Here is a 12,885-nt window from a genome sequence, read left to right as displayed (position 1 = left end):
AGTTTCTGTTCTTTTAAAATAATATTTGTCTACTTATTGATATTCTCTATTTGTCTAAGCCCAAACATTTTTTGAAGGAAAAAATTCACTGGAACTTAGTGAATATTTGTGAATGTAGATCTTGCAACCAGGGACCTTTATGCCTTCCAGCAATGAATGTTAACAGAGATGAAGGCCCCAGGCTCCTCAGTGTATTATCACTAAGGACCTGTAATCCAAATTTGGCCCCAACACCAGCAGCATGGGCATCACCCAGGAGCTGGTTAGAAATGCGAAATCTCAAGTCCCACTACAGATCCACTGAATCATAAGCTGCATTTTAACAAGATCTCCAGGTGATTCCCATACACATGCACATTAGAGTTTGAAAGACAATGGACCAAACGTCCTGGAACCCACCACACTTTCAGAGCCTTCAAAGTATGCCAGTTTTCAGAATAGCAATTTTGCATTTATCTATGTAACTTTGATACATGTCCATCTTCCTCTCTAGATTGAAGCTCCACAAAGGGGAGTCTGCTTACTGTTGTAGCCCAGAGCCAGGCACACAGTAAGTGCTGTAAAATCTGTCAAGTAAATAGATGAACTGGACTCTGGGATCTCATATTTTATCTGCTTCCTCCCACCTCAGTTTCAGAAGAGGTTTAACTTCTTAACATATTTGGAAAACCTCAGCTTTCTCAGATCTCCCATGGATGATTAGGAAGGACCTCTGAGATAAGGAAACAACTCTGAGATAAGGAAGCTGCAATTTTTCTTTACCTTTTGCTTAAAGTATGTATTTATCCAAAACTTGAGTTTCCTTGCCACTAAGGGTTCTCTGAGTATTGGAAAGAAAGACGCCATTAAGCATATTCTCTATTTATTATAATTCTGTGGGAGGACTAATTTTTGATCTTGAATGATTTCATTAATTTTGTTTCCTTATAATTATTTTTCTCCATCAGGAAAGGTTATTGGAATATGAGTAAAATGTCATAAATTAACAAAATCAACACTAGTAAAAGACTTCATTTATAATTCATATATATTTATATCTATCTTTACTTATCCTGCCTTTATATAAAAGGATCTGAGGCAAATGTTTACAACTAAATGAGATTTGAGAAAACATAACTAAAGCAATACTATAGATGGCTTTTGTGAAAAATCAAATCACCTCGATAATTCTTCCAGTTTAAAAAAAAACAAGAGACAACTGGTATTATTGTTTTTATTTATAAAGAATTATTTTTATTTGGCTGTTTGGAAAACCACTAACATTTTTCACTTTAGAAAACATTAAATAATAAACAAGATGTTATACAGTACTTTGGATAACTTCTTCCATCAGTGTAGTGCAATGCATTATTGGCACCTAAAAGTGAAACTTTCTATTATTTTCCCCTTTCATCACTAGTTGTGCAGTTATATGACCAAAAAGGAAATGAATCATTAAAAAATGGATCTAAAGCCATATTTTCTGGCCCCTACTCAAAGGCTTACTGATTTATATCCCCCTCTGGCCTTGCATCCACCAAGTTAAATGATGAAAGACCTATTGTTGTCTATTGTACCTACTGTTCCCAAAACAATACCATTTTGTGGGACTTGGGAGATTCCCATTGATAAGAGAAACTTCTACCATTAGGAGAAGGAAAGGTCCTGGCAGTGGTGCTGCGCATGGCACTCTCTTTTTCAGTAGCCAAGTTAAGCTGTCACACATGCTGCAGAGAGAATGCACCAGATAAAAATCTCTCTAAACTGTGTCCTTTGTTATGGTCATCAAATATCATCATCCATTAAGCAAGTGAAAGGGTTATACCTTTACCAAGAAAAGAAATATATACCACCACATTAGGACATTACTGAGATACTAAAATATCTGCCCATCATACTCTTTTGGAACAAACAGATTTTTAATTTTTTTGTTTTTGTTTTTTTAAATACTGCTGGGTTTGCCATAAAGGGAGAGACATTTTCATGACCTCAGCATTTGGTGGCTTTTCCCCTTTTGATTCCTCGCTATTAGGCGGTCAAGAGGGAAGTACCTAAATTAGACCTTAGCCCTGGTCCAAGTTACTTAGTTCTGGAGACTTTCATTACATAGTAATAGGATGAAAACATCTTTGGGGAGATTCTGTAATGTTACTCTACCTTGAGGTAAGAAAAAATAGAAAAAAAAAGTTATCAAATTTTAAAAAGCCTCAAAAAAAAATTCACACTTTTTCTTTTAGACAAAGGATTCTAACTTAATAACCGTCCCTGCCAGGAAATGCTCCCTCACACTCCAGTCTAAGCCTGTTTCCTCTTGTTCTATTCTCAGTGCATATGGAGAACAGCTGGTCACCATCCTCTCTGTACCAGCCCTTCATATACTTGAAAACCAGCAGTTGTTTGCCCCTCAGTCTTCTCTTCTCCACGCTGAATAATCCCAGTTCCTTTAACTTTTCATCATAGATCTTTTTTTCCAACCCTTTAATCATCTTTGTGATTCCTGGCAAAAACAGCAGAAAATAGTTTGATTACTTAATTGGAAATAAAGAAAAGCCTCAGGAATAAGATGTCTTTTAAAAGTTATGTATTTTGTTTAAATCTAAAGGTAAACTTTGCAGGGAGGAAATATAGTTAGGGGTTCATAGATCTTAGAATTCCAATCTTGACCTGTTGATTTAGTGTGTGTGTGTGAGAATCCCATTCCAGCATGTCCGATGCCTCAAAGCATGAGACTCGCTTCCCAACCCTTCCTGACACAACAGCACATAAGTTGTGATCTAGACCTGCCTAAATTTATACTCATTGAAAAGTCAGTATGAAAATCTATTTCAACGGAGCTTCCCCCATGTTTCCCCACACCCAGCTTCCACAAACAGAAGCTTTTCTCTGAAACAACCAGAACTTCCAAAAGCTTCTTACATATTACCAGAAAGAACCACGTTGTTATGGTAAAGGCTGTTGGTTTTAAAGTATAACCTGAAACAGTGAGGGTTTTACATGTTAACTACAGTTTCCTGTCTATTACTTTGTAGTGATCAAACTCAAGGCCGTTAAAAAATTCATCTCCCTACAACCACAGACACCTCTTCCAATTTTCTCTTGCTGCCAATATAAGGTCATGGAACTGGATGCCATTCCACCATGTATTTTTTTAACTCAAGAGATCATAAGCTGCCTTTCCCTTGCAACTAGAGTCTGTAAATATTAGGAACACATAACTACTTAATACCAATAACACATTTACACAAAACACAGTACTACTAACGAGGGATTGCGTGCCCACTCTACATAATTGTCTTTAAAAGAAAAATACAGATAACAAGAATAAATGCATCTTGATATGCTACATACCCTTCTTTTATAAAGTGAGTGGCAGTAAAAGTCAGAGTTCAGGTCAGACCAGAAGTACCAAGTGGAGAGGAGAAACCAATTTCACAAGCACATTGTACAACGCATCTTAGGGGAAGTCAATACTACTCGTGGTACAACACTGAACAGATAACAGAATGGTCATTTGCACAGATTTCTTTTGAAAACTTCTCCTCTAATTTGCTACAAGGAACACCTTGTAACCAGGATGAAGGACGGTATAGGTCACACACACTGAAGGCCTTCTTAAGAGACATAGGATGAAAGGTAACACCCAAAGATGGCTTTGGACACATCTACAGATGCCCCCCCCTGTATTTCAAGGAAGGTGTCACTGTTCACTGGGATTGCACAAAAGCAGGCCAGCAAGATGTGGGTCACCAACCAGACTTTCTCCTGACCCACTCTTCTCCTAGGCCTGATACGAGGGAGGAAAGGACAGGAGGTGAAGGTTGGAAAAAGAAGAGGGAGCAACACGGGGGTTCATTGCTAGTTCTGGAGTTGCTCGCGTTCTTCAGAGCAGTGGCCTTTTTTCAAGCTCACATCATCCAATCCAATCTCCCCAGTGTGACCACGCCTTTTTTCACCTTTGAAGATGACCTAGGGAGAGAATGTACACACCGGTCAAGCCTCCTCTGCCCCTTTCCAATGCCTGCTCGTTTAGCAAAGTAAAGACAAACTTTCCCCAAAACTATATAGTAAACTTACTTAACAGAAGGAAAGACTAGAACAGAGTTGCCAGTGTCAGTGAGGCTTGCCTTCTGGTAGGAACTTGAGTCGTCAGTAAATCGTTAACCAGACCCCATTGCTCAGAATCAGTTACTCTTTAAAAAAGTCATTCTAAACAATGGACTACTTACATTTAGGAATGATTATGAAGTGGACACTTCTGTCAAAGATTACCGAGGTCAGAAGTAGAGAGTGTGATGGAATATAAAGGTGTAGAAATTATGAGCCAAAGATTTGAAAGATCATAATCGTGCAGCCTATCTTAGATGTTTTCTAGTTCCTCCTCTGGGTTAATTTCATATAGTTTTGTTGCCTAAAATGGAATAGAATCAAACACCCTAATACAATCACAGTGTTGTTTCACTTACGTAAAGACCAAAATCTTTCCTGTATTTTATCTAACAGAAACCTATGTTAGGATGTGAAACAACTTATTTTTATATTTCCAAACAATGTAAATATTAAGAAAAATTTTAAGAAAGAGAAACAGAGTAAAACAAAATCCAAGACTCTGATACAAGCTGTCTTCATGGAGTCTATTCTTTCTTTTAAAAAGTTTCTAGACACTATACCTATAGGTATAGAGGCAGAATTTCCTAATAACTGTTTTATTAGGATCAACATAAAGAAGACACTTTTTCCAAATACATTCACTATTTCAGTGGGGTTTATAGATCATTTTATTGCTACCTATGACTTGATTACTTAGGATAAATTTTATATATTCAATAAAAGCTTTTCCCACCACCTGTTCTGAATAGGATAATACTTTCCAAGCGTATTGTTCTAGTTTCCATCCAAGGCTGCTTAACTATGATCTCTGAGGCAAAGGGAAAACAAAGACTTTAAAGAAACATTCCCCCACCCCCCAAAAAAAAACAGTTTAGGGTAACTCATGGTGGTCAAAGTTTGAAGTACAAGGAGTTTAAGGAAAAGGAAAAGCAGGTACCCCGCCGCCACCCTTTGAAGTTTGTTAACTTTTTTTTTTTTCACTTTTTCAACTCCTACATTTTTTTTTTCATTAAAAATAGGGGCTATTCACCAGGGTGGGGAGAGTGACAGTGGTCAGAGGTTGCCATGAAGAATGTGTACGAAGGGGCAGAGGGGTATAGAAAGAGGCAACGCATGGGGTCACCACGCCCAGCCGAGGCACAAGCCTTGCACCTAAATTCAGGAAGAGACGGAGGCGTCCACCGCAGATCCCAGAGCTCTCCTCTGAAAGGAAACCCTCCCCGGTTCTACCTCCCCGGCGGGTCTACTTACGCTCTTGACGTCAGCCCCTCGCAGGGTGATGCGCGTTTGCCTCCAGCTGTGGCCACCATTTCTTCCCCACAGGGCTGCTCCGTGGGCACCGTGTTTTCTCACAAACACCTGGAGCGTGCCGGAGTGCAGCCCCGTCACCTTGTGCCTGAACGACAGGCACAAGTCCCCTGAGTGCAGGAGGTGGCCGAGTGGGAGCAGCAGGCGAGCGGCCTTTCCTGCCGGGCCTTTGGCTGCCGAGACCGTCAGATACTGTCCACCTGCAGGGGAAAAGCGGGGCCGTGTATGCGCGCGCCCAGGTCCCTGCTGGTGTGACGGCGGGGACGGGCATTTCGCTCCTCTTGTTTTAGTGAACTTCAGACGGTGCCGGTCATCAGTAAAGAATTCCAGGTTTTCGAAGGAGAAAAAGAGGGTTTAGGTCCATGGCTGTCTTAAATTCTATGGTTTTGTATTTACAGAAAACACTTCGCTCCTGAGGAGTCCAGATTATGCCAGGGACAGACAATAATTAGTCATCCTAACGCTATAAATATTTCCAGTTAAATATGATCAGACATACACACATTCACCACCTCTTGATCTTCTTGCACCTAGAATTATACTGTCATGCTGGCTGGCTGGTATGGTGGTGAAGTTACCAGGGAGAATTTTCTAGGTGGATTTTCTGTCTCCTGGCAGTAAAGCAGATGGTGATTTAAAGGGGCAGTAGATCTGTTTATTCTCTCCTCTCCCCTCTTTTAAAAGAAAGATAATCTCTAAAGCACGGGTCCCCAACCCCCGGGCCACAGACCAGTACCGGTCCGTGGCCTGTTAGGAAGCGGGCCGCACAGGAGGAGGCGAGCGGTGGGTGAACGAGTGAAGCTTCATCTGTGTTTACAGCCGCTCCCCATCGCTCGCATTACCGCCTGAGCTCTGCCTCCTGGTGAGTTGTATAATTATTTCATTATATATTACAAAGTAATAATAATAGAAATAAAGGACACAATAAATGTAATGCGCTTGAATCATCCCCAAACCATCCCTCCTTCCCCAGTCCGTGGAAAAACTGTCTTCCAAGAAACCGGTTCCTGGTGCCAAAAAGGTTGGGGACCAATGCTCTAAAGGGAGAAGGATCCTTTAAAAATGAGTTTGCTGTGCTTCTCGTACCTGACCTCAAGAAGATGCAGAAGTGTTCTGGAAACCTGCCACATCTTCCTGGAGCATCAATAGTATTTGGAGGTAAGCAGTTAAAAAGATTTTTTATATAAATACAAATCCATAAAAATATAATTGATATAGAGATTTTCCATTACACATACATGAACACAAAATGTTAGTAAAATCTTTCCCTTTGGAAAGGTCGCTTTGATGATGTCCTTGGATCCCTAGCGCTCCAGAGTTTGCTTCCCTCTATTGTTAGAGGAACTGTAGTTAAGGGGGAGAAAAAAGTTTGAGCAGCAGTGACGTGGGGGATGGTGCTTCTCAAGAGACGGAAAGTTTCAAGTAGTAGTCTGAAACTCAGTCCAAGTACAAGTGACATTCCCCTCAGGCTGTTTTATTGCAGCCACCTGAAAAACACACTGTAGTCTCAACACTGACTTATCCATAGGAAAAATGTGGTTGGAATGCTGAACACCTGTAACTGTTTTGGTAGAAACCCCACTTATCTTTCATTGAAAAGCATTCCTTATGCTTAATCTGTACAAGACATGACAAGGTTTGGGATGTCCTATTCTTCAAGTGACTTCTCCTCTATCAAGTCTCTTCTGAGCCTTTAAAGGCCCAAATAAGTGAGTTGTGTGTACCTGCGAGGGCCAGGTTCTGTACGGGGGCTCTCCGGGGAGCATCTCATTTAACCTTGCTAACACGCCCGTGGAGTGAACACTTATTAGCTTCTGCACCTGCAAAACAAGCCTAAGGCTTTGAGAGGTGAAGTCACCCAAGGTGTCACCCAGCCAGTAGGCAGCAGAGTTAACAGTTTGAGTTCAGAACTGCCTGAACCCCTATTCAGCACAGGAATCACTGGTTTACACGTTTCTCTCCCGCAGTCAAAGAGGGTCTCTTACAGTCAAAGAGACTGTGAACTCTTTGATGTCAGAGCCAACCTCTCTCCAAACCCCATTACACTCCTCGCGTATGGTAGGAGTTTAATGCCATTTGTTGAATAAATGACATTCCAAGAATACAGCAAAAAACAACAGAGAAACAGATCCTGAGTCAGGTACTTGACTCACCAAAAACAAACACAGTTTTTTGTACTCCTTCCACCCCCGTCTTCCCCAAATTAATCCAAACAATATTTTGAGCCAAAATATTTAGATGGATTTAGAACGTCTCCCCGTTGGTCAGCTTTTTGAATCATCACAGGTATTTTGGTTAAGACTAAGATATAAGGTTATTATAGTTAACCTGCAAGTTTTAAGAAAACAAGGATTATCTTAAATCCCTGTGGAATGTATACTAATATCACTATGCCAGACGCTGCCTGCAGAAAGACAACCTAACAAAAACCAAGACATCCTAATAAAAGAGTCAAATAATCACTTTATATAGATTTTTAAAACTCTATAAATGAGGTTACAATTGCTCTTCCCCTAGAGGGCTACTCTGTGGCCACTAGGATTGTTTTTCTTTTTGCCATGAAGAATTCTTTCCCTTTTTAATAAATGGAAGTATTACAAAGTTGGAACAGTAGCTAAGGGAAAAATTGATCTAGCACTCCAAATTACCTAGTAAATAAAAATTTCACTTCTGATTCCAAAATACTGGTTTAAATAAAAAAATTACATTACATATTTTCATGGATTCAGTTTAAAGCATCACAATATCTAAAGCTGTTTTTTGGTAAATAATAGATCCTGTAACAGTTGCCAGATATATAGGTGATAACATTTTAATTTCAAACATAGATGAAATGATATCTGGACAGGGTTACTAACTGCAGCATTGTCTGAACTACCAAAAGGCTGGAAACAACTGAAACGTCCCTCAATGGATGGCTGATTAAATACGTTTAAGAAGTGATGGAGTAACCGCCATTCATTTAAGAATGAAGGTGTTATGTATGCACTGATACAGAACAGTCTTCGACAACAATGGCTAATACTATTTTAATGGTGACTCTAGGACAGGGACTGCTTTAAATGCTTTACATACGTTTACTAGACACTACTGATGACCCCATTTAAGTAACCTGCTCAAGATCAAAGCTCGTAAGTGGTGATGGTGGGTTTCAGCCCAGGCATTCTGGCTTCAAAGTCCACTCATGTTGTTTTTTTTTTTCCCTTTGGAGTAAAATTGCTTTACAATGTTGTGTTAGTTTCTGCTGTACAGTGTAGTGATTCAGCTCTATGTATACCTATATCCCCTCCCTCTTGGACCTCCCTCCCACAGCCCCATCCCACCCATTAGGTCGTCACAGAGCACCGAGCTGAGCTCCCTGTGTTATATAGCAGGTCCACACTCAGGTTAACTCTTAAGATAATATTGTTAAGTGGAAGAAGCAAGGTACAGAAGAGAGGGCTGTTGTGAGGAAAAATAGCTCTCTGGAAAGGTAACCAAGAAACTGGTTGCATCTGGGGAGGATGACTGGGGCCCAGGGTTGGGAGGGAGCTTTTATTTTCACTGTTGATTTATTTTTCCATTTTCATGTATTTCAAAATAATGTTTCTTAACGCTGCAATAGACATAGTTGTATGTACACGCTGGCATATTTTATATTTAAACGAATTCCTTGTAGCTACCAGTAGCCGACAGAGTGCTGAGTCGGTTGAGATTAGGGTTCCAGGAAAAGGGCCCCAAGTTTAGCCTTGGGGAGAAGGGCGTGTGTTCAGGGCCACAGCTATAAGTCTGTAGCACATTAGCACATCTGTCAGGAGCACAATTTTCCATTCCCTAGAGGATGGATTAATTTCACTATCTCGCAAGTAAGTTTAAGACTGAATGTGATAACAAAACCTAAGGAGCACCAGGAAGGTGACTAGCAAATGCACTTATTTTGCAGCTGTTTCTCAAAGTTATAAGTTTGTTTAACGGAAGGTTTTTTTAGAGATATTAGCATATAAGAATATTTGCAAATCTGGATCTTGGATAAGAAATGCACAACATAAAAATCATATGTGGAAATCCAAACATACGCTCCTTTACTAATGGTATAATCTAGATAGAAACACGCAAACTATTAGTTTGGTAGTTAAAATGATACACAAAAATAATTGATTAAATTGCTTATAGTCTTCTCTGGCCTTAGCATGAGATACATACATAACCCCACCTGAACTGCCTAGAAGAAAAATAGGCACGGAAAGTAAGCTTCATTAGCATTCTCCCTCTGGATATGTCAGAATCTGTATATGGTTAGAACTCCCCGACATATTCTAAAAAGCCCGCCTACGATTTCCGCCCTGACATAAGCTATGTCCTCCTACCTCTTCTAACTAAATCTCTGCCATCTTTGGTCTCCCCATCCATTCTCCAAGCTAGAACGCTGCTCACTGATACCTGGGACATTCCATTCTGAGTCAGAGGCTCCCAGAGCCGGTATAAGAGGCTTTCTAATCCACCCTTTGTCTAATTCTCAAAACAACATCTTGTCATATGTCACCCAGTCAAACATCTCCACCAACAGAGAGCCCCCTGCTTCCGTGGCTGCCTGATTTCTCTTCAGACAGCTCTGACTATGGTAAAGTTCTGAGCGTGAGCAAAAATCGATCCCCCTGCAGTTTTCACCTACTGATCCGACTTCTTATCCCCTTGTGATCACAGAACAACTGAGATAGATGTTGTCGGTCTGTATTTGAAAAGCTGCCCCGCTCCATTATTTCTTCTCCAGGCTAAACATTCTGGGTTTCTCACCTGTTTTTCTACAGGCTCTGAGACACCTCTCCATCCAGGTCATTCTCTTTTGAGTGACCTACAATTACCTCTATACTTCTCAGACTGGTAAGAACCTACCAAAGTGTATTTTCTGTGCTGGAAAAAAATACGTATTTCTATGGAGCTGACCCAGCTTTTGGGCAGCAATGATACAGCGTTCAGTCATATTGATTTATTACCCACAAAAAGTCTAAAAGTCTTTCACACTTTCTGCTAAGTCACATCTTTCCCCTCCTACAGCTGTGTAGGTGGTTTCTCGACCATGAGCTACACCGTGTATTCATCCCCAGTAGATTTCACCCTCTTAAGTGGGACCCATTGATCTAATCTTTGCATGCTGTTTGTGTCAGCGCACACAGTCGCTTTCTCCTCTGGCTTTACATTAGCCACAGATTGGTTAGTATGCCTTCAATATCCAGTTCATCCAAGTTGTTGGTAAAAACCTGGAGCAACCCCAGAAGAGCATCCTTGAGGGGCCGGAGCCAATCACCAGGAGCTATCCAATCACAAGCAGCCACCACTTCCTTTCAACTTGTTCTGTATTATCACAGCCAAAGAACCATTTCAAACCTTTTTTTTTGTCTACCACTCTGTCAATTCTCTTCTCATTTTTCTATTGGAGGGCAAGTGGATTTGGGGTCACAACAAATTTAAACATTTACCTATGTGACGAATAATAGAAACCGTTGAAAAGTACTAAATTGGTTCTAAAAGATAGTATTTAAGTTCTAAAGCTCAAACATTTTACATAGACTGTCTACAGAGAAGTGCAATGAATTCTTCTGACTTTAGCATGAATTATTCTCCCCAGTGTATACCTTACTTGAAAGAGTTATTCATTACGACCATGAACATTATTCACCATTCTATCACACATGGTTGCTAAAGATCCTTCCTTCTGTAGCACACTACTCCAGGTCAGAGGTCACTCAGATCTACAGGCCTGAGATCTGCTAATCGGATCACGCACACAACCAGGACACAGAGGCCAGACTGGGTAGTGAAAACCCCAGAATTACGCTTCTGATGTTGTGGGCACTGAACTGCTGAGATGGCTGCACAGGCAGTACAGAGAGGCCTGGATGGGAAGTCCATTCTTTAGCTCTGTGGCCTTAGGAAACTGATGTAACCTCTGGCCCTCTGTGACACAAAAACAATATTACCTGCTTCCCAGGGTAGATAAGAGGATTAGATAAAACTGAGATGATGAATGAGTCAGGACTGTAGCTGGTATTAAATAAATGTTGGTTTCTCTCTTATTCACAGTTATCTATGATATTAATAATAATGTGGTCTGGCTCAGAGTTAACCTTAAATAAGTGAGAGGGAGAACATGAAAGTGAGAATGAGAGGGAGTGTACTGGTGTGTGTTGGGGGGGGGGCATTAAAAATTATTTTATTGTTAAAAGTAATCTCAAAACTCCTTTGAGTTTGTTGGATACGCATTTTTTAAAAGCTTACTTCAAATTTTCATTTTTCAATATCTCTAACATTTCAATCTTAGGGGATCTAATGAATATATTTTTGCATGAATTCTTTAATAACTTGCTACTCAACATGTGCATTAAGGATGAGCCCTAAAATTATCCCCAAGGAGCGTGTGAGAAATGCATCAAAATCTACATTTTAACAAGGCCTCCAGCTGACCTGTGTGCACACTGACCGTTGAGAAGAGCTGGTTTTAACAGAGCATATCCTCAAGTTAACTTTTACATGTTTTGTGCTCTATCTGTACACTTGGGATGGTATTTAGGAACTAGGCTTTTAAAAACAAGTAACATACTTTTTCTTCATGTCTCGTATCTTTCATTTCTAAGTCTAGAATCAGGAGTATAAAAAGGAAAAAAAAGAAACCAAACTCCTCACCCTTCCATTAAGTTGGACTCACCCATATAAGATTTAACTACTACAGGGAGGGTAAAAAGCCAACAATAATATGTAGCTTTGCTTCCTGAAATAAGATGACAAAACATATTGTAAGTTCTGAAACTTTATAGATTCATAGGAAGTGTGAAATTTAAAAGTCTTAGTTTTCCAAGGGACTATATTTAAATCTCCCTTTCTTATAACATTCTCTTGTGGAATAAGTGGTGGTAATTTATAACTAATTTCTCCAGCATCCAAATTAGACTGAAAATTAGACTGTGAGAGATATTCACAACTTCGCAGGAATTTCCACTGTCTCCTTTTGCTACATCTTAAAAAAGAAAGACATAATCAAGGAAACAACCACAGGCTACTATGATGGCTGCTGTACCACAATATTATTTTTATGCTTGGGAATGGGGCACTATACGTAACTTGGATATTATATTTTAGAATGAGTCTACATGTTTTATATATACAAAGCTTTTTTTGAGAGAAATTAGCTGGCCTTTTAATAAACTGCTTGTCTACTTAAAATTCTAATTGATAGCTAACAAATTCAGATCACCTAAAAAAATAGAAGATGAATGCTGGACAAGCTTTCTTTATCCTCTCTATTAAGTAAACACAGAGCTGCATTATAGTATCCTTGGTTAGCACAACTGGGTTCCTCAGATAGGATCCAACCGAAATGTGTACTAGGGTTAGATGAATGGTTTTACCTGCTGGATCCCTCACTGGTTCCCAGTGCAAGTCACTGTCTTTTTCTCGGATCCATCCACAAAGCCCATGGTCAAAATTACAACTGTGTATCAGAACACCTGCAAGGAA

General features: G+C 40.0%; 1 protein-coding gene across 3 annotated transcripts in view; it reads right to left on the bottom strand.

Moving 5' to 3' along the window:
* Nucleotides 1-1,213: 1,213 nt before the first annotated feature.
* The window catches only part of NPNT (nephronectin), a 77,455-nt gene continuing 65,783 nt past the window's right edge, over nucleotides 1,214-12,885 (bottom strand). For 2 of the 3 annotated variants that reach the window (XM_024754048.1, XM_024754049.1), the window contains 3 exons: nucleotides 12,777-12,875; nucleotides 5,338-5,594; nucleotides 2,544-3,945 (listed from right to left, as the gene is read on the bottom strand). In XM_024754048.1, coding sequence (XP_024609816.1) covers nucleotides 3,835-3,945; nucleotides 5,338-5,594; nucleotides 12,777-12,875 — 467 coding nt within the window. In that variant the 3' untranslated portion in view covers nucleotides 2,544-3,834. Of the gene's footprint in view, nucleotides 2,477-2,543; nucleotides 3,946-5,337; nucleotides 5,595-12,776; nucleotides 12,876-12,885 lie in introns of those variants that run through there. The other variant, XM_024754051.1, reaches the window with a different exon arrangement.

Source organism: Neophocaena asiaeorientalis, unplaced genomic scaffold (assembly GCF_003031525.2).
Source record: "Neophocaena asiaeorientalis asiaeorientalis breed wild unplaced genomic scaffold, Neophocaena_asiaeorientalis_V1.1 scaffold189, whole genome shotgun sequence".
Taxonomy (NCBI): domain Eukaryota; kingdom Metazoa; phylum Chordata; class Mammalia; order Artiodactyla; family Phocoenidae; genus Neophocaena; species Neophocaena asiaeorientalis.
Note: the sequence above shows the minus strand (reverse complement) of the source record. Positions and strands in the feature narration are given on the sequence as shown.